At 47.4% G+C, this 22,022-nt stretch overlaps 1 protein-coding gene across 10 annotated transcripts in view; it reads left to right on the plus strand.

Moving 5' to 3' along the window:
• Positions 1–22,022, plus strand: part of PRR5L (proline rich 5 like) — a 72,614-nt gene that overhangs the window by 3,417 nt on the left and 47,175 nt on the right. For 3 of the 10 annotated variants that reach the window (XM_019948236.3, XM_019948242.3, XM_033860474.2), the window contains exons 2-3: positions 15,544–15,831; positions 17,523–17,603. In XM_019948236.3, the coding sequence (XP_019803795.1) occupies positions 15,668–15,831; positions 17,523–17,603 (245 nt within the window). In that variant the 5' untranslated portion in view covers positions 15,544–15,667. Of the gene's footprint in view, positions 1–148; positions 379–5,695; positions 5,810–12,854; positions 12,976–14,280; positions 14,530–14,553; positions 14,683–15,543; positions 15,832–17,522; positions 17,604–22,022 lie in introns of those variants that run through there. The other 7 variants (XM_073808784.1, XM_073808785.1, XM_019948238.3 and 4 more) reach the window with 6 other exon arrangements.

Below are 22,022 nucleotides of genomic sequence, written 5' to 3' on the forward strand. Positions count from 1 at the left end.
AGCCATGGTAATGTTATTTGAACCTCCCAACAACTGTGCAGGTAGCTATTCTTTTCTCTATTTTAAGATGTGAAAATGAAGGCTCAGAGAGGTTAATTACTTTCCTGATGTCACACAGCTATTAACTAAAGCCCCTTGTTCTTTCTAGTTCATTTTGATATCTACCCTTGAAGGCCTTCCATGAAGAACCCAGGGTCCCAAGTACTCAAGAAGGTCCTACTTGTTCACATGGAAGTTTCTGGAAGTTTCTGGATCAGAGCAGTGTGGTAGCACTCAAATGAGGGCACAGGAGTTGGGTGAACAATGGAGGAACTAAAGGGACAGTCTGGATAATTCTGACAGTAGTTATCCCATGGAAGAAGGAGAGAGGCCCAGAAGGTATTGTGAATTTAAGAATTACTGGCATTGGTCTGGCTGGGGATGGCTGTCACATTGCTCGGCAAGACCTGGTGATTAGCCTGCCCGACAAGGTGCTGAGAGGGGAAAATGGGGGAGGAAGTACTGCCACCTCCCTCGGCATGGCTTCTGTTGTGAAGAGGCCTTGTTAGAAGCCCCAGGTTATAGTCGATATAAATTAGGGAGTCCGTGAGACCTGTTTCCATTTTAATTGGACTCGGCTCTTTGAGGTAACAGTCGCCCAATCTCTCTCTTTATTCTTTTCTTACGTTTTGCCAGTTTATGGCCTTTGTAGATCAATCCTTGGATTTCATTTAGAGGTGAGAGAGAGAAAGAGGAAGAAAAAATAGAGCGAAGGTTAGTGATTATCTAAATTGGATTAAGCTCTGTCTAGCAGCCGTTTAAAGAAATACTACTTGCTCTCTAATTACCATCAACTAGGAATTTAAACGGTCTATTAAATTTAACCTGACTTTTTTTCTTTCTTTCTCTTTTTTTTTTTGGCCTTCTGATAGTTGCAGCCTTAACATATTCTGGAAGTTTGGGGGCTTTTTATATATTCTTCAAATGTGTGGAGGACATTCTCTGCCTCCTCCCTTTAAAAAAGATTACATTTCTGTAACAGGATAATAAATGATATTATTATATACTGGCTTGGTTAAAAAGCAGAAGCTCATAGCCAGGTTCAGCCGGCCCTGGCTGGCTGGAGAGCGAGTCAGTTAACCGAGTTCTTTGTCAGAAATGTAGAGACACCTATGTTAGGCTTTCAGGGTGGAGTATGGCTCGCGTGTTTTTCTCTGTAGTAAAAAGTTAGGCTTAGAATGAAAATCAGCCACCTTTACTCTGTGTGGAAGCTTTGAGTCAAAAATATGAACGTTCTTTATCAAAGTGGGTGGTGTGTGTGCTTTGGGGCTGGGACTAAGGTGAGGCAAGTGCGGCATCAAGAGCGTGGCCCTGAGAGAGATGCCTCACTCGCCTCTCCCTCTTCCCAGCCCTGCTGTGCTTATGGTGAACTGTGCCCAGAAGGGTTCTGGAGAGATCTCTCTCCCTCTTGACCATGACCTATGGAAAATCCAGGTCGACATCTACCCCTGCCACTGCCCAAACAGCCTCTCATAATTATTGGTACAATTTATTTTGCATATAATCATCTGTTACAAAAAGCGTGTATTTACCTCTAAGCTTTCATACTCTTTCCCTCACCTCAATTTTAGGGTGTAAATGTGAGATTTCTCTCAGGCACTCATCAGTGTTCTGGTTTCACTTTAGCTGATCACCAAACACCAGCAACACCTCCAGTTTCTTGCTTCTCTCAATTCTTACAGAACTTCCTTCAACTTTGCTGGTTCTTTTGGACACAGGCCAAGTTCTGTGTTTTGTTGAAGGCCTCTGTGACAGAGGTTAGGTTTCTAGCAAATACTAGGATTAAGGGGACACTTAGGGGCTCCCTTGGCCATTCAGGAACTAGAGTATATGTCCATTTAAGCTGAGCCTGGGAGAATACGTGAAGGAATTTGTTTTCCTCTTCTTCCCAAGGACTGGGGGCAAAAATCCAGCAAGGCCTCTGATGTGTGTCTGTATTATTCTGAACTAAGCTGCCTCAAACCCTGTTACAACCTGCTCGTGACCTCAGCTGCGTAAATCCTCCGTGTAAACCCTTTTACGCTTGCTGTTGAACTCTAAATACTCCTCTGGAACGGGTTCAGCATCATTCCCCGGATGTCTTTGGGGGAGAGCACGTCAGCTGCTACTGTCATTTTGGAGAACTGCACTACGACTTGCTGGCCGCTGGAGTCCATCACTGTGCAGCTGTATGGCCACTTTCATAAAATATCTGGACGCAAAAGTAGTGGGTGAACATGGTAATCCTTTGCAACGTTCTAAGATAATTAAAAAAAAAAAAACTGGACCAACAGGATAATCGATTCCTTTCAGGCTTCAGAAAAGCCCCCAAGACACCCCCAAAGGTTGGAATCAACTTTGCAGAGGGGAGAGTTGTTCAGAGAGGGCACGCATTGGTCCTAACTGGCATCTTGGAGACAACACAGGTCGGGGATTTGAGATCTGGAATCTGATCCTGACTCTGCTGTGGGCAAGCTGTCTGACCCTGGGCCAGTTGCTCAGTGTTCCTCTCTACAAAATAACGAGATTGGTCTCCCGTGAAGGTTCCTTCCTATTCTAAAATTCTGTGATGGCCAAGGAAGTGTGGTTTAGAGCAGTGCTTCTCCAAGTGCCTACCCGGTTGGGGACCTTGTTAAGCCACAGAACCTGATTCAGTGGGTCTGGGTTGGGGCCTGAATGACTAACAAGCTCCCAGGTGATGCTGACTCCGCTGATTCTCAGGTTGCTGGTTATGTAGCCAGGCACTAGAGTCTGGACCAGGGTCTCTCAACCTTGGCCCTATTGACACTTGGGGCTGAACAATTCTTTGTTGTGGGAAGCTGTCCTGTGCATTGTAGGAAGTTTAACAGCATCCCTGACCTCTACCTGCTAGATGCCTGTAGTACCCTTCACACCTCCCCAGTATGGCAGCCAAAAAATACCTCCAGACGTTGCTGAATGTCTCCTGCAGGAGGAGAGGAGGGCAAAATCACCCCTGGTTGAGAACATTGGTTCTCCCTAGAACAGTGTTATCAATCCTGGCTGTACCTCAGAATCCCCTGGAAGATGTCTAGAAAATACAATAGTCTGGAGTTCTTCTCTGAAATTCTGGAAAAGTACTAGTCCCAGACTTGAGTCGTGGTGCTATTATCCTTCCATAGCTGTGGGACCAGTTGTTCCTCTGGCCTCCCAGCCAGAAACTCTTCACTTCTAAAATAGAGGTCATAATGATGCCTACTTCTCAGGGTTGTTGGGAAGATCAACTGAGATGACATGAAATGAGCTTTAGAAACTACAGTCATCCCTCGGTATCTTCAGGGCACTGGTTCCAGGACCTCTCCCTGCTTCCCTATACCGAAATCCAAGGATGCTCAAGTTCTTTACGTTCGGCCCTCTGTACCCGAGGGCTCAGAACCCGCAGATAGGTAAGGCTGACTGTATAAAGTGCTGTGCAGATGTCAGTGGTGAGTGTTATACCACAGGCCCCTGGAGTTTCATTTTATTTGTTCAATTACTTTATCTATTTTTCCCAGGACTGGATTCATCTTCCCACAGGTCTGCCTAAGTGACCTCCACACTTTTCCCTCATTATTCCTCCAGCGCTGGTAGTTAGGAGCTGTGCGTGTTTTTCTGCAGTCGAAAACTGGCAGCCCGGGAGCCAAACTTTGGCATCAGAAATGTCTTGTTTGGTTTGAGTCGTGTTTTGGAAAAAAAAAAGATTATTTTTTCCAGTATTTAAAAATTGGGAGATTTGACATATAAACACAGGTTTCCAGTTTTTCTTTAAAAATACAAAAAGAAGACTGAATGTTCTCTTTAGTTTGGTATGGTCCCCACCTGGCCTTCTAAGCGTGGTTGTGTTTTCTGCCTTGGCCCCTGTAGGCACTGAGTTTGCCATCTCAGCTTTAGGCCTTCCTGTGTTTTTCTTTCATCGTGACCAAATTACTCTTCCTCTTTTCTCTTTTCTTTATCACTGGTAGGACAACATCTGGCTCCTCTTTGCATCCTGGGTAGTGGATACTCACTAGCTATTTATTAAAATGCGATATTCTGTCCCATCCTTTTCTGTCACAGATGAAAAAAAAAGGATACTCATTGAGCTTTACCTTTGAAAGCTTGCTTTTCCTTCCCCAAATTTCCTTTCCAGTGTCCAGCGCCCATATTCTTTAGAGAAACACAAGAAAATGGAGAGCATGTATTTTCGGTTGACCTTTCATTAACTTTACTTTGTAACTGGAGAAGGTGATTTAACCTTTGTGCGTCAATCTTGTCTCAACTGTCCATCTTCAGTTACAGCCCTCAGTGTCGACTTGCATTTATAACATTACTTCTGAGTATTTCCTGCGAGCCCCTGAGCCCCTTGGGGGCAGATACTTTATTCTTCTTTGCCCCATATGGCTTCCTCTACTTAGATCCTGGCACACAGCGGACCTTCTAACATGTGGTGGTTGCATGAACTTGAATCGAACCCATGACCTCCCTGAAATGATCATATCCCAAGAGCCCCTTCAGGCTTCTGACTCTCTATCCAGTGCTGTTTACACTTGGCCCCGTGACATAGGAAGAAGTGCCCTTTCCCTTCGTCTCCTTTTCTTACGAAAAAGCACTCCATCCCGTTTCTGCAACGGGAGAGTGAAGCTAATTTTTTAATAAATCGCACATGTTAATCTAGAGCACATTTCCCCACACTGAAAACTCTTGTTGGCTGCCAGACAGTAGCTTTTGACCGCTGTGTCACCCCCCAGGGATTTATGTATGTTCCATGTCAGCGATGTAATTGCAGACATCACGGTCGGTCTCGGCTACTGCTGGTGTCTAGCCTTTTGGTTTATCCTCTGGGAGGCACTGCAGAATTGCTCTGGATGGCGTTTATAGGCCACACCCAAACAATCTGCACTCCAAGAACCGCCCTCTTCAAAGTGAGGCTTATAGAGGGGGTGATAAGATGTGTGGTTATTCCCCACAGTTTTGCTTGACTTGTATCACGGGAGGGGATTTTTCTGGTGATTATACTGTGGTTTGAGGCCTGGGTGATGATGATGATGGGATGAAATAATCACTTCTAGATGGATCTGAATTGTCAGTGCTCTGAGTCCTGTGGACATTTAGGCAACACTTTGAAACAGAGAAACATGCGCCTGCATCCTGTTGGTGCCGATATTTACTCTTGCACAAATTCAGGCTCCCAGACTCTTCTGTCTGCGCTCGGTTTCCAGTGGAGCGCTGAGAAAGTTGCCTCATTCTTCCTGTTGAGCCTTTTCCATAGTCCAGACTTGACCCTTAACATTTTCTTGTTTGTGGGAGTGTCTGTCTCTCGGCTGTCTTTTGTCTCCTCAAAGTTGCGAAGTTTTGTCCTTAATCCCAACGAGCGTGCTGTGCTCTGCAGAGTCACCTTCCTCTGCTGTGTTTGTAGGATCCGCTGACCAGCATGCAGACCCAGGACTCTGTGCCCGCGTGACCCAGGTCCAATAATGCTTAGGCGGACCCCAGTTCAGGCAGAAGGAAGGGCATTTTTCTGGTCCCCCAGAAACGGGAGGGCTGCTCTTTCTGCTGGCTTGGAAGTCCACATTTCATCCCATCATTCAAAATTATTTGCTGGGCACCTTTTATATGCCCAGCCTTGTGCTCATAGCGGGATACAGCAGTGAACGAGACAAGCAAGGTCTTACAGGTCTTTAAGGAACTTACGTGCTCTCAGGGCCAGTCAGACAGTGAACAAGTAAACACAATGACTTCAGCTCGCTTGAAGGTACCATGAAGAAACGAAGCTTCCTTCCTGTAAGGGACAGAGCATACAGGCTGCCTGAACCTGGTAAGAAGCTGTTGGTGATGGTTGAGAAGGGAAGGCATGGGTGGTGACTGTGTGGCGGACAGGAATGTTGTTAAAACAGAGGGTTGGGAGTTCAGGCCCTGGAATCAGGTAGGATTTGACTTTTGGTCCCACTTAGTAGTCTTCTGACCTTGGGCAAGTTAATTTCCAGGCTTCAGTTTCTTCCTCTGCAAAATGGGAATAACAAAACCTACTTCCTGTAGGCTGGTTTAGGGTGGAAATGAACTAAGGTGATAGATGCCCGTAGAGGCTCGGCACCATGCCACCGTCATGACCAGCCTCTGATGATGGTTAGTATATTCTTAGGAGCAACACCAATAGCAAAATCGGCACGGTAGGCAATTGATTTGCAAAATGGTCCCACTGCTCTTAAAAACCTACCTCTGACTTGGTTTCCATCCCATGGGCGGAGGCTGGGTAGTTCAAATCTGGTTTCCTAGGTCGGCTTAGAGGGTTCTGTTTGGTGTGTGTTTCTTTCAGTGAAATCCCAGGTGCTGCTGGCTCTCCTTGGTGAAGAGTATACCTCGGTGTGTATGTGATATGGGGGTGGGGGGTTGCTTGTGGCTCTACCAAGGAATTGATGATGGGGTAAGAGTGAGATAAGAGAGAGAACTGGCTGGTTAAAGAGGCTGGTCAACTAGATGATGTGGCAGGTAGGAGCTGATACATTGGCTGAGGGCTGGTTCTGTGTATGCACTGTGTCAGGGTCTGATCCCCCTCCAAGTCTGTCAAAGGCACCCGTTTTTGTGTGGCTTACAGGGTAGGGACTGAATGCATGGCTGGTGATGCTGAGAGGTTATCATGGCCATCAGCAAAGCCAAACTCTTAACTAGCTGAGAAGTCACTAGATTTAGGGAAGGGAAGTGACTTACCCAAGGCCGCAGTGGCTGGGTAAGTGCTGGCTTACGTTACACCCCCGTTAGGCTCTGGGTAAAAGGTGTGCGAAGGTTTGGTGGTCATAGCTACGATGGGATAAAATAAAGGTCACCAACCTATATGTGAGGCCCCCAAAGTGTTAGTCGGCCTGGTGAATTAGTTGCCAAACTTACATATCAAGTGATTTCAACATTTTAAAAAGTCTGGATTTGGGGCTTCTCTTCGAAAATTCAGATCTGGGACTGCTGGGCTTTTATACTGAGATGGCAAAAACCAGATTGGATTGAGCAATGGCTGGCTCCTTTAGCCTGGGTTGGTCCTGCCCACTCTCTGGGATGTGCCAGGCTCAGCCCTTTGGGCTTGTTTGTGATGCATGATGCAAAGACAGAAAGAAATTGGTTCTTCCTTTCATCTTCTTTTCTTACCAGGGTTTATTTTCTGGCCCACGTATCCCTAACAAGGCAGCTCCTTTTATAGCGTAAGTGTGCTGAATAAATAAATTTGCGTTGAATGAATGAGTGAATGGATAGTTATGGATAGAGGACTGCGCTGGGGAACAGGAGCCAGGCTTGAATCCTGACTGCCCCCGATAGCTGAGTGACTTTGAACAAATCATATAAGCTCTACTGATTTTTACTTTTGGAGGAGGGAGGGAAGTAGGAGGCGGTCACTGTTGTTTTTACTTATTTATTTGAATAAGTAATACATCTTCATGTTTCAAAATTCAAAAGGTACAAAAGGGTTTAATAGAGAAAAGTGTTACCCTCTGTATCCCTACCACCCAGCTCCTTTCCTGGGGAAAACCTGTGTTACCAGTTCCTGGTTTGTCCTTTCAGAGATACTTTATGCTCATGCAAAAATATGCAAATACTCTTTTTCATGTTTTTTATGTAGATGGGAGCCTAATATACAAATGATTCTATGTTTAGCTTTTCAACACGCTTCACTCAGAGTGTCCCCTGGAGAGCGTCCCTGTCTCTACCCTTTTTTCTTAGATTCCAGAGTATGGGATCCCATAGTTGACATAGTCAGTCCTCTGTTGCTGAGCATTTAGGGTCTTCCCCACCCATTGCTGTTATGAAGAAGGCTGTAGTAAAAACCCTGGTTCCGTAAGCCACTTGACATGCCTGGAATAACATTACTGGGAGTAGACTTGCTGTGTCTGAGGGTACAGCCGTTGTTATTTTGGTAGACCTTGTCAAATTTCCCTCCATAGCAGCTGCCCCAGACTGCTGTCCCTCCAGCAGGGCGTGAGAGTGCCTGTTGCCCCACACCATGGCTGGGTGTCACCTTTTGGGACCTATGAGGGCTTCGTGAAGAGCAGTGTTCTATAAAAATTTTAATACTAGCTACAATTGGGGGGACCCCTACTGTGGGCCAGGCCATGGTCTGGGCTGTCTCATTTAATGTTAACAACATCGAGGTAAGTATCACAGTCATTTGACAGATGAGGAAACTGAGATTCAGAGAGGTTGAGCCATTTATCCAGGTCACCCAGTTAATAAATTGTAGAGGCTGGATTTGAACCCACGTTTGTCAGATTTCAATACCAGGATGTTTTCATACAGTAAAGCCGTATGTAATTTGAGGTGTCGGTATCCTCAGCTGACACTTGCTTATAGTTTCTGTGTCTCCCAGCAATAGTACCTCTCAGGGGGCTGGTTCATTTGCTCATTTATCAAATATCTGTGGAATTCCTGCACTATACCAAGCTCTGGGGATGCACTTGAGAACAAGATAGACATAGTCCCTGACCTTATGGACCTCATAAAAACAATAAGAAACAATTCTGTAGTGATTTATTGAGGTGGATTGTGATACGACAACAAAGGAGGTGAGGAGGGTGCTCTATGGGGTGATGTGACCTGATCATGGGGGAGGGGGAGGAGGGCCTGTCTGAGCAAAGGAAGTTTAGACAATAAAGGGTGTACAGGTTTGAGCCTGGAGAAGTGAGTGGGAAGTATTTCACACAGAGGGTACAGCATGTGCAAAGGTCCTGGGGCAGGAAAGAGTGGGTGGTATTAGGGGAAATGAAGGAAAGTCAGTGAGCTGGCATGCAGAGTGAAGGGAGGTGAGAGTGTGAGGTTGGGGTTTGGGGATTTATTCTAAGACCTGTGGGGAGCCTTTGAAGTCATTGAAGCAACATCAGCCATAAGCATCACAGGCACTGGGCTGTCGGGTTCTTGTCCTAAGCAGCACCTCCATTTCCTTCTCTGTAAGATGGGGATGGCGATGGCACACAGGGCTTTCCAAACATTTTGAATGTTACAGACAGTAGGAAATGCTGGTACATTTAGACTCAGTACGAGTGCACGTGTAATATACACGTTTCTCCCAAATGCAGTGCACTCTGATATTTTCTGTTCTAATCTATATCATTAAAGGTTTTTGGTCAAGATCCCCTAAATTTATTTTAGAAACACTGAGATCATACATGTCAAGTACCTGCACCTTACTTCGCCCTCAGCGAACGTGCTATCATTCTCCGCTCTCATCATTATAAAGATCTCTCTGGCCACAGTTAGAGAATGGATGGGTGAACTTGAATGACAGTATCTAAATCCTGACTCAGCTTAAGGACGTTGCCTCTTCATTTCTGTGTTTGTGTCCCAGGGAAGGAGCTCCACACTGGGCTTCCTGCCTGCAGGGTCTCCTGGGGGCGGGGGTGGGGGGACGTGTCAGATGGGCTCTCTGTCTGGTTTCCCTGGGAACTGGTTTCTCCTCGTTTTCCATTTTCTGGGCGGCCACATCAGACTGAGTACCCAGTTTTCTTTGACTTCTTTGTTATTTACACTCAGAATGGCTTTTTCCTGGAAGCCTCAGAGTCATTGTAAGCCACCCACTTCTTTATTTTAAGTTGTGCCATGGTCCTACTTCCCTTTTCAGAGTCATGGGCTGGAGCCTTAGTAGAATTCATTTGCATTTTCCACTGAGTGTACCACCTTCTTCTGCCTACTGGCCCGGCCCGAAAGCTGCCACCCCTCTCCGTGCCCTGGCCCTGGAAGCTGGGAGGAGAAGGCAAGAAACCACATTCTTTTTCTCCAAGAAACACATTCTGGATCGTGAGTGCAGAGGTTTCCAAAGAGACCCCTGTGCAGTGAGCCTGGGAGAGCAAGACCAGTGGCAGCACCCAGTAACCCTCTAACTGCCTCACGCATCATGGACACAGGACCCCGGCTTTCCAGATTACTGAAGTGAACGCTTCCAGCACCCAAAACTTAACCCCTTAAACCATCTTAGAAGCACATTTTTCTAAATGTTAGTAACCTCATCGGTCCTTCACAAGGGAATATCTACTGAGACACTGTGGCTTCTGTAACTCAGAGACTTTAGGCAAAGAAGGTTTTGTGGCGGTGACAATGATGATGGTGGGGGTTGTAGCTGAAGTGTGTCCCCCCCCAAATTCATATGTTGAGACCTAGCGCCTAGTACCTTTGAATGTGACTGTATTTGGAGATAGGGCCTTTACAGAGGTGACTGAGTTAAAATGAGCTTGTTCGGGTGGGCCCTAAGCCAATCTGACTGGTGTCCTCATAAGAAGAGAAGATTTGGACACACAAAGAGACACCAGGGGATGCATGTACACAGAGGAAAGGCCACGTGAGGACACAGGGAGAAGGAACTTGTATCTCCTGAACTGCAAGAAAATAAATTTCTGTTGCTTTAACCATCCCATCTGTGGTATTTGGTTATAGCAGACTGAGCAGGCTAATACAGCAGTGATGGTGGCAGTAATAAAAATAAACAATAGGTAGCATATATCAAGCACTTGCTGCATACCAAGACTATTTTCAGCCTTACTTGAATCATCTCATCCAGCCCCCCACCAATCCTAAATCGCCTGCCTTGGCTGGAAGTGGTGACATGGGGCCTGGCTCTGGCCCCTTTGCTCTGAACCGCCACTGCACCTGTGGTAGCACCTGCATAGTTCCAGGAACCCTGCCAAGCACCTCGTAGATAATCTTTCTCATCGGCACCACAACTCTCCAAGTTCCCGTGTTTTAGAGGTAGAGACTGCAGTTTAGAGTGGTTCAGGGACACAGAGTGAGTATCTTCTCTTTCTGTTCGCTGCAATAGCAAATTCCCACAACCGTGGTGCCTTAGAACATCAGAAATGTATTCTCTCACAGTTCTGGAGTCAAAAGTCCAGAATCAATGTGTCACGGGTCACACTCCTTCCGGAGGCTCTAGGGGTGAATCTCTTTTTCTTTTTTTCACAGTATATCAACTTCGAGCTGCATTGGGAGAATCTATTTCTTTCCTCTCTCAGCTTCCTCTGGTGGCTGCCAGCATTCCTTGGCTTGTGGCTGAATCTCTCCAGTCTCTGACTCCATCTTCATACCTTCTCTGTGTGTATCTGTGTCTCCTCCTCTTCTGTCTCCCATCTCCTGCATCCCTTTTATCAGGTTACATGTCGTTGTATTTATGGGCCCACCTGGATAATCCAGGCTAAGCTCCTTCTCTCAAGATCCTTGACCTAATCCCATCTTTTGCCACCCGAGGTAATATTCACAGGTTCTAAGAACTAAAATGTGACATATCTTTGGGGGCCAGTTTTTCTGCCTCATACAGTCAGTGAGTGGCAGAATGAGCATTGATGCCAGGGTTTGTCTGATTCCAAAGCTTCTAGTGACCACTGCTCCTTCAGAACTACAGGCATTCGCATTAATTTTAATGGTATGTTAACTCTTCCATTTAGGGGGTACCATACTTGATTTAACCTTTCCCCTTTGGGTGGATATTTTGGTAGTTTCCAGTTTTTCGTTACTGCAAAGAATGAGCACATCTGCCAGTCTTTGGGGACACGTGACCATGTCTGTAGGGTGCATTCTTAGAAGTGGAACTGCTGGGCCAAAGGGCTGGTAATTCTTAGCTTGCTTCACTCTGTGACCAACACCCACCCCCGCTGCAGCCCAGAAAGAACGCTGCAGGAAAGGAGTTGAGAGTCATCATGCCTCAATAAATAACATCGTGAGTTACCAAAGACCCTGATGCACTGTGACCACCATGGGAGCTCAGAGGCCTGGCCTGCTCCCAAGTGGAGTATTTTCCAGATGTTTGTGAGGTCGCCATAAGCTAGAGGAAGTGTTGCTCTGTGTCTACTGCTGTCATTGCTTGGAGATTTAGAAGTAACAACAAGTTATTTTATTTATTTGACAAGCACTTATGAAGCATTTGCTCTTTGCCATGCGCTGTTCTATCTAAGTGCTTTACAAATATGTACTCACTTTATCCTCCTTCAACCCTGAGGTTGTCATGCTAGCAAGCTCATCTCTTGCAGGGGGAAATGGAGCCTCAGAGAGGTCAAGAAACTTGCCAAGGTCACACAGGTGGCTTGTGGCTGAATCTCTCCAGTCTCTGACTCCATCTTCATACCTTCTCTGTGTGTATCTGTGTCTCCTCCTCTTCTGTCTCCCATCTCCTGCATCCCTTTCATCAGGATACGTCATTGTATTTATGGGCCCACCTGGATAATCCAGGCTAAGCTCCTTCTCTCAAGATCCTTGACCTAATCACATCTTTTGCCACCCGAGGTAATACTCACAGGTTCTAAGAACTAAAAAGTGACTATATCTTTGGGGGCCAGTTTTTCTGCCGCATACAGTCAGTGGGTGGCAGAATGAGCACTGATGCCAGGGTTTCCCTGCTGAATAAGTTTCCCTACTGTGACAGTGCTTGTCATCATGTCAGGCAGGCAGTGGTGCCTTATTAGCTGCTGTCCTTTTCTTCATTTTTATCTTGAGCACTGTGCTTAGGCTTGAGGTAACAGAGATGAGTAAGTCCCGATGCCCATCTTCAAGGAGTTTACAAATGGCTTAGGTGGGAGTCAGGGAACCTGAGTTCTAGCCAGTCCTGGCTCTCTCCTCCCTCAGACACATTGGACGTTTCCCTGCTCCTCTGGGCCTCACTTTTTCTTTTTTTTTTTTTTTTTTTGCAGTACGGGGTCCTCTCACCGTTTTGGCCTCTCCCGTTGCGGAGCACAGGCTCCGGACGCGCAGGCTCAGCGGCCATGGCTCACAGGCCTAGCCGCTCCGCGGCACGTGGGATCTTCCCGGACCGGGGCACGAACCCATGTCCCCTGCATCGGCAGGCGGACTCTCAACCACTGCGCCGCCAGAGAAGCCCTGGGCCTCACTTTCGTCACCTGTAAATGGGGGCCTGGACTGGCTTCACCCCAAAGCCCCATCCGTCTTGTCACTTTCTGATTTGTCCTATTTAGGTCAGGACAAACCGATGTCCGAGGAGCCAGCGCCGTAGCAGGTGGATGCAGGGTGTGTCAGCTTTTCCCTTTAGACTGCTCTTGTCAGCATGCCCAGCAGCTTCCTCTGCGTGCTCTGGGGAGTCCTCTTGGCTCCGTCCAGAAGTGAGAATTGTTGAGACCCAGACAGCTTTGCATTGTCTGTATCTGAGGGTGGCAGGTTTTGCCGGCGACGAATGAGTCAGAGGTGCTGCTTGTTGTGTGTTACTGTGGGGCTAATGCAAGGCCGAGGAGGCTGTGGTCATCATCCCTTTGGCTGAAAATTACCCTTAGTTAAAAAGGTCACGTGTGTGCATGGGTCTGCCCATGCGTCTTGCAGGATGCACACACGGCTTGGAGCAGGCGGCCTGGTGGGAGGCGTTAGCTGAGAAGTCGGGCGGGGCCAGGGTGGGGACGGGAGCCCACCCTGGGACCCTCAGTGTCGCCCAGCCTCCTGGAGAAGTGGTGTTTCAACAGGAAGCCGGAAGCTGATCGATCCGTTCTGCTCACCTTTCTGCTTCCCCGTACAAGTGCCCCTGAGTGGGAGGCAACTGCATCACCTGGAGTTTAGGATGCTCATAAAAGGAGTTAATAGCCCGTAATTACACAGATGAATTGCACTTAACAGGCCCATTTAAAGAAGGGCAGTGAAACAGAGCCTCTCTTAATAGTGTGACCTTTACCGGGCAAATCAAATCCCAAAGCCGGCTAGTTTCAGGCTTCTGAAGGGGCTTCTGTGGTTGTGTTACTTCTTTGCCTCACTCACTGATTTGCACAGATCTTTCCACCTTGCAGGGGCACTTGGGGAAGTATTGAGACCCTCTGAAACTGAGCGGGCTTGTTACAACTTCCCCAGCATTTACCGGTAAAGTTTAGTCACTATTTGCTCAGTCTGAGAATGGGTCGAAGGGCAGGAGATTGTAAAAGAAAATGGGACACAAGTCTGCTTTCCTTTAAAAAACTGTAAGAGGTGGGCGGAGTCATTCCTTTTTTGGCTCTTGGTTTTACAAGTTCACTGTCACTGTGCCACAGTGCTAGCACCGCCCACACCCTCTGGATGGACGGCCTCCGTGCCCATCTAGCAGCCTCACTCCCCTTCTGACCAGAGCAGCGTGTTTCATTAAAAGTAGGCACCTCAGTTCCTCCTTCTTCTGACGCTGCAGTTGGACCTGCAGAACCTACCCCTCCTGCCAACCTGAAAGTTGGCATTTATGGCTGGAATGTCTTTTTCTTTCAGCATCGTTTTCGGGATCATAGCAGAGTAAGCTGGTGAGAGAGGTGCCAGTGAGAATACTTCTGGGCTAAACCTTAAAGCCTTGGAAGGAGAAAGTAACTATGACCTTGGTGGTTTCCTTCTGTCCTTCACTCTGACCAGTTTCAAAACTCACTTTAAGTCGTCAGTTTGGACTTGAGGCTCGCTAAAGATGAAAAGACTGAAAGGACAGGTTCAAAGTGCCGAGGAAAGAAGGAGATGAGTCTGAACAGAAACAGCTGATGCTTGAGAGCCTTGGGTCTGCTGTTCTGCTGGGCATGTCACACCATCTCATTTCCTCTCTCATCAGTCCTGGGAAGTTGGCAGTGCTAACAGGTGTGGACTCTCAGACTTAATGAGCTCAAAAGTCACACAGCTTGGGAGTGGCCTTGTTAAGACTCAAACCCAGATTCACTCAAAGTCACTGCCATTAACCATGGAGCCTCAAAGGTTTCCAGGAGACAGTATCCTTGAACCCAACCCTTCAGGGTAAGTTAGATTTAGACAAGCAGAGAGGAAGAGGGAGGGGGTTCTGGGCAAGGGAAACGGTAGATACAATCAAAAGCCTGGGAGGGAGTCAGCCTGGCATGGAGCATTGCCTGCCAGTTGTAAGCTCCATGGGGCAGGGACCACATTCTCCAGGGCCACCATCGTATCCCCAGTACCTGAGTGCCTGGAGCATAGTAGGTGCTCAATAAATATTTATTGTGTGAACAAATACATGACCAGTCATCTTCCTCATGAGCCTCTGGAAGGCAGGGACTAGGTCTTAGAAATCTTTGGATGCCCCACAGCTCACATGGTTAATAAATAGTAACCAATAAATATGTTCTGATGGAATGAATGAATGAACAGCAGGTAAGAGAGAGTGAGGAGATGAGCCTGAGTGAAGAGGCACTGACACTTTGGGAAATACCGAGCAGTACACATGGGCTGCCGTGGTCAGGGCATGTCAGGGACAGTCTTCAGTGCCAGGACAAAGAACTCTTGTGTTCTCTGTTTTTTAAGAAGCCATCTCTTAACGTGCAGCATCGTGGGGTCTACAGAAACCCAGCCAGCACCCAAACTCTGATGAGCGTGCATGGGAACCAAGTCAAGTACAGCTTAGAAATCACTTTTCTGTAGCACTGGCCTCAACCCACTGTCGCTGGCTTCCCATTTTGGGAAGTGACCAAAACTAACAAGAGGCCTGTAAACACTTGTGAATGGGACCCTGCAGGGTATAGATAGTGCCGTGGGGTCCTGGAATTGTTTTTAGGATAGTTTGGCCAGGAAGCCCCAGCCAGCTTCCTCCAAGTTGGGGTCTGCTCAGCCTAGGTGTTTTCAACAAAAGCTGCCCTCTCTTTTCAGGTGTTGGCTCACGTTGTGGTTTTGAGAAAGCCTGAGGGCCAGAAAGCAGTCCTGGGAGAAGCCCTCTGGGTGGGCAGTCGGAACCTTCAGGTCCAGAGGAGAAGCCGTCCCCTCACCTGGACTTATGACCCGCGGCTTCGCCCCCAGCCTGCCTGTCGAGTTCCCCAAGATGGGCTCTTTCCGCAGGCCCAGACCACGCTTCATGAGCTCCCCGGCGCTCAGCGACCTGCCCCGCTTCCAGGCAGCCCGCCAGGCTCTGCAGCTGAGCTCCAACTCGGCCTGGAACAGGTACAGGAGGCACGGGCGGGCACAGGGGCGCTGCCAGCACCAGAGCAGGGCCAGGGGCTGGCTGAGCTTCAGCATCTCCTGATACCTCAGCTCCAGAAGGTCGTGAGTGTAGGGTTGATTGATGAAGAGAGTGCTTTCCCTACGGCAACTGTATCCATTCGCTTTCCTTTGTTAAAAAATATTTTTTTCTTTTTTTATTGAAGTATAGTTGATTTCCAATGTTGTGTTAGTTTCAGGTGCACTGCATAGGGATTCAGTTTTCTTTTTTCTGATTGTGTTCCATTATAGGTTATTCCAAGATATTGAATATCGTTCCCTGTGCTATACAGTAAATCCTGTTGCTTATTTATTTTATGTGTAGGAGTTTGTGAATCCCATACTCCTAATTTGTCCCTCTCCCCCTCCCTCTCCCTCTCCCCAGGTTTCCTTGTTTTAGTAGAGGGCAAGCAGACCACTGGGGGCCTCTGGGCTCTCAGAGTCAGTTAACCAGCCCGGGACAGTTGGATCAGAACTTACAGTTACCGTTCATGCCCATTAGTCACATGCCAATTGTAAGAGGACCCGGGGGTGGGAACATATAAGTAACCTCAAGTCACCTGTTACCCCTTCGGAGAGCTAAGACAGTATCTGTGGAAAGCTAACTAAGCAGCGTAAAGCAGGGGTGATCCATACCTGGGAGCCACAGGTGGCTGGGAGAGGAGACACTTAGCCTTTGTAAGGCGTTCAGCTGAACTATTGTGCACCCAGCACTGAGTAGAGACTGAATCCGTTGTATGTCTCGCCCTTCTCTGAGCTGTTTTTCAAATCTGTGTGGTTCCTTTTTGGATAAATCAATGCATCACTATTTTAAAGCATTATGGAATTCTTTGTCGTTTGGATTATTATGGATTTTTTCAATGAATGCCCAACCCTTATGATGGGGAGGGAGGAGGTGTCCGAAATGTTTTGATGTTAAATGGAGGCTTGTCCATTGAAAAAGGCCTAGAACCTTTGGTAAAGACAAGCTTGTGATCAGCTCCTTGCTGAAATGTTGGGCTGGGGTCCAGAGAACGTGGAGTCAAGACTTACCTGGGCCCCTCAACGGATTAACCCTTCTGCCTAGACCGTGGCAGGAGTGGGAGTGGCCGGGGAAGTGAGGCCAGCCCCTCTGGAGTTCTTCCCAGAGGGTACTATTAAAAGGCAAGGACAATTAAAATCCATATTTGAAATTTTTTTTAAATTAAACATTTTAAAAAGGCAAGGAATTATCCTTTCCTATTGGCCCTGGGTCTCCAGGCTGCCCTGTGAAGACAGGTCTCCTGAGTGAAAGGACCCCAGACCTGAGTCGTCTCCTGCTTGCAGTTACTGCCACTGGGGATTCTTTCAGGCCCAGCGGCGGTGGCCACGCAGTTTCCTGAGAGTAGATCCCACTGCCTGCCCTTCATTAAGGCCGCCCCCCAGCAGGGCTGCCAGCCTGCGAGAAAGTGCGGGGGCGGGGGTGAGGGCCTACTTTTGGGTCCTCCTGGCCTCAGTCTCCCTTCCTCTCCAAGGACCCTCAGATGGAAGTGACGGATTCCAGGGACAGAAAACATGGCCGTGTTTGTGCCACAGGCTTCCCGGCCCTTCCACCCACCTTCAGCTCTGAGCTGCTTGAGGAAACGGCCCCGGGGAGACAGATCCACTCACCAGGGGTCGCTTCTATTTCCCTGCAGCGTCCAGACTGCCGTGATCAATGTCTTTAAAGGGGGCGGCTTGCAAAGCAATGAGCTCTACACGCTGAACGAAAACATCAGGTATGTGGCTGGCCAGGCCGGGACCCTCCCACCGTGGGCCTGAGCTGGGGTGGAAGGAGCTACCCCCCCCCCCAGGAGCTTTACCTTAAGTTCTGTTTTCTGCTTGGTTCCTATTGCTGCTTCTGTTGGCTTTAATGAGACTCTTGTAACTGTTAAGTTCTGAGGCCCTTATCTGTCTAGACTTCTGCTCCAGAGAGGGCTCGTCCATTTGTCCATGTATGTAATGTATGTTTGGGTCACTGGGGTGCAGGGGTAGAGGGCTGACATCTGGTAGCTGCCGTTTATTCTGTAAACATTTCTTGTGCCCTGCTTGATTCTTAGGTGCCATATTAGGCCAGGGTGGCCTAGCAGTTGGTAGCAGACGGCTTGGGATTTTATTACTGTCCTTCCTTTTACTAAGTAGCTCGCCAACTTCTTTGTGCCTTGGTTTCCTCTTCTGTGAAACAGAGATAGGAAATGCACCTACTTCCAGTGCACAAGATTCTTGTGAGTTATTGAGTTACTACATAAATAGTCTGTAAGAACAGGGTTGGAACACACCAAGTATTTGGTACTTGGGGCTCTTATCATCATCGTTACTGTCATTGCTGTTAGGTTTTGGTGATGAAACCCTCAATAAGACATGGTCCTTGAGGAGTTTAATGTCTTTGAGAATCTTCCCAGTAGTGTCCACTACTTGTTCTTTCATTCATCAAATATATGAGTGCCTCCCTATTAGCCAGGCACTGGAAAAACAACAATGAGGAAAGACAGATGTGGCCCCTGCTCTCCTGGAATTGATGTTCAGTTGAGGAGATAATCATTAGTCAACTGATCACACATGTAAAATGTAATATTATGCACCTGTGACAGCTACTACAACACAGCTGATGTGATGAAAGTGTATGTTAGTAGGACTTGATCTTGCCAAGGAGGCCAGGAATGGTGATGTGATACTTGTGCTGTCATCTGAAGGATCGGTGGGAATTAACTAGATGAAGAGGGCTCCAGGTGGGGGCAACTGCACGTGCAAAGGTCCAGTGGTAGCAACGAGCAAGGAACTGAAAGAAGGCCCACGTGCGCAGAGTACTGGAGGTTGGGTGGTGGTGCGGTTGGGTTTGTGTTTTGGTGAAATGCGGGCAGAGAGGCAAGCAGGGCCCAGAGCCCCGAGGTCTCCTGGGACAGGAGGTTGAACATCAGGTCTTTTAATGCCCTGGTGTTCATTCCTCTTGGGTGTGTTAAGTGCAGAACATCAAGGGTGAAGACCTAACCCTGGAATGGGCAGAACATTAAAAAAGGCCATTATTCAGGTCTTGTTTACATTTAGTTAAGACCTGTGTTAAGGGTCAGTGAGGTGTTTTAAGAGCTCTGCTTTCATTAAAACGTTTAGAGCTTGGAAGCAAACAGAGTTGTGTTAAATTTCTAGCCAGGCACTTGAATTTCACCTAATAGTTACACAAATATGGAAAGAGACAATAGAGATCATCTCACCCAAGCCCTCCTTTTACAGAGGAGGAAACTGAGGCCCTGAGATGTTGAGTGACAAGGGCAAAGTTGGGTCGGCCAACCCCCCAGCTTGCAAGAGCTGAATTTTACTCCAAGAACTAAGATCTCGGTCTTTTCCGTGAACGTTCCTTAGCTCACAATAGATGTATAAATAAATAAAACGGTGACTCAGGAACGTGCTAATTGTTCCTCACATCAGGGGACTGATCCTGAAATTGTACTTAAAACCTTTGTGGGCAGCTAGGAAAAATACGGGCCACGCTAGATTTCAACAGCCCTGTTAACCCCGGGCTGCTCACTCAGAAGCCCACAGGTAGCCAGCAGGTCTAAGTGGGTGAAGCCGGCCTGGAGAGTGGAGGTGAGAGCTCACCCTCTGTCTAAGGGGATCCCCCCTGCCCAGAACAATGCAGGTCCAGTGACATACCGTCTTATTTCTCAAGAAGAACCAGAAATTGAGATTTTTATGTGAAATTTTGTCTTTTAAAAGTTGATAAGTAATCCAAATGTCCCCAAACATTGGTACAGGCCAAACAAAACACATCTGTGGGCTGAAGTTGACCAACGGGCTGCCCATTTATGAGATCGGCCATAGCATACATGGGGCGGCATCTCTGATGGGGTGTCGTGTCCCAGATTCTAGCGCTAAGGACACCCAAGTGGGGGAGAAGGGAACTGACGTGGATGGAGGTGCCAGGAAAAGTGCCAGGCACCTTTCACATACATCATATGCAGCCCTCCTCACAGCCCTGAGAGACAATCATTGTTCTCAGTGCATAGCTTATCGGCAAAATGATGGGCAAGAGAAACAAAATAGCTCGTCCAAGGTCACGCAGCTATGAATGATAGAGTCAGGATGTGAACCCCTGTCTGACGTAGGCACCTATGTTAGTTTGCTCAGGCTGCCGAATGGCTTTTGTAACTATAGACTGGGAGGCTTAAACGATAGATGTTTATTTCTCACTGTTCTGGAAACTGGGAAGTCCAAGGTCGAGGTGCTGGCAGATTGGGTTCCTGGTGAGAACTCTCTTCCTGGCTGCCATCTTGCTGTGTCCTCGCACGGCCTCTTTGTGTACGTGATGGGGAGAGAGCAAGCTCTCTGGTGTCCCTTCTTATAAGGATGCTAATCCCAACATGAGTGTTGAGGGTCCTACCGTCATGACCTCATCAGAACCTAATTACTTCCCAAAGGCCCCACCTCCAAATAGTGTCACATTGTGGGTGTAGGGCTTCAACATATGAATTTGGGGGGTGAGGGGACACAATTCAGTCCCCAGTGGAATCTGTGCTCTTTGCACTGTATCGTAGCGTCAGAGAGAGAGGTTCTAGGCTGGAAGAAGTGTTAAGCCAATGGTCTTGATCTTTGTTTCTGCCTTTGTTCCTTTCCCAAGGCCTCTGGGACTCCATCTGTACCATGTGCTGTGATTCTTAACATCCCTCCAAGGATCACATCACTCCTCCAACACTCCTTTCCAGTATTGGGTTTAGTGGGGGCTGTTGGATGTTCCTCTCTATGTTTGGAGCAATTTTCCGGCTAGTGAGAAACACATATGGTTGGGGTTTGAAAGTAATTGCCTGGATGTGAACAACTCAAAGCTGTCAAAAGCCAGAGCTTCGATGACCATGTCCTGGACCGTCTGCCCTCTGTCCTTCTTTAGGATGGTGGTTAGAACAGAGATGGGCTTTCCCAGCACAGACACTCAGAGTATCACTGAGAACATGAAACACACCCCAGGCACATGTATGACCTGGTCGTCCCAAGTAAAATAAAGTGAACCCACGTCTGCAAGAGCCAACATGGGAATAAACACAGCTGCCTTTATTTCAGTAATTAAAACACCAAAACAGACATACTACTCTCTGGTTACATTTAAATAGACAGGTTTTGGTTTTTCTTCACTCTCTTTTTTCTGTGAAAAGACCTGTTCGCAGAACACAATGGCAAACTGGCCAGCGTTGAGGCCCGACCAGGTGGGGTGAGGGGCAGAGGCGGTAGGGATGAGGGAAGAAGATGCCAAAGGAGAGAAGGCTATTCATCTCAAGCCCATTTTTCAATCAATTATGACGGTTCTATGTGCAAGAAGATCCCTGCCAGATTCGAGAGAATAGTTTAACTTGTTAAGAGAGTGGCTTTTGGATTCGGAGAGATGAGGGATCAAAATTAGGCCAGCTGTGTGACATGGGCAAGTTACTTCATTATCAATCTCTGTTTTTTCTTTTATGAAACGGGGAAAATAATGACATGAACATCATAGTGGTTGGGAGGTCTGAGATAATGCTAAAAATGTCATTATTATAAGATCTGGTGCCGAATACATGTTAGCCATTATTATTCCTGTTATGAAACTTGAGCAATAATAAAGTGATAAATGCTGGCTGAGTACCATGCGTGAGAGCACAGGGTAGTGTGATGAATTGCCCCATAAACAGTACTGTATACAAAGTTCTCTAGCTGTTTGGATGAGGTGAGCTGACTTTGAACTAGAGAGGTCCAGGACAGGCCCTTCCAAGAATGTGCTGGCCTGGAAGTGTGGGTGAGGCTAAGTTCTTACAAGGAGAGCCAGCTGTTTCTCCTTTCTGCAGAGGAAAGAACAAGAGGAAATGACTCTCTCAGTTCTTCATTCTACTCCAGCCAAACAGTAATAAACTTTGATGGATTATCCAAGTCCAATGTCAAAGCCTAAATCAGCTTTCCCGGGTCACCCCAGCCAGCCCTGGCCATCTTTCTAACTGTGGAGTTAGTGTGTTCCCTGGGAAATATGAATTTGTGTAAATATTAGCCAATGCGAAGGATGACCAGGAAGGTAAGTTTTATATAACTGGGTTCTGAAATGCAGTCGTTACAAACAATTGATCTTTTCTTCTAAGACGTGTCTCCATGTCTTAAAAATGAACTTCAGTTTAAACTTAAGTAGATAGACTTTGGGGTATCTCTGA

Source organism: Tursiops truncatus, chromosome 8, assembly GCF_011762595.2.
Source record: "Tursiops truncatus isolate mTurTru1 chromosome 8, mTurTru1.mat.Y, whole genome shotgun sequence".
Taxonomy (NCBI): domain Eukaryota; kingdom Metazoa; phylum Chordata; class Mammalia; order Artiodactyla; family Delphinidae; genus Tursiops; species Tursiops truncatus.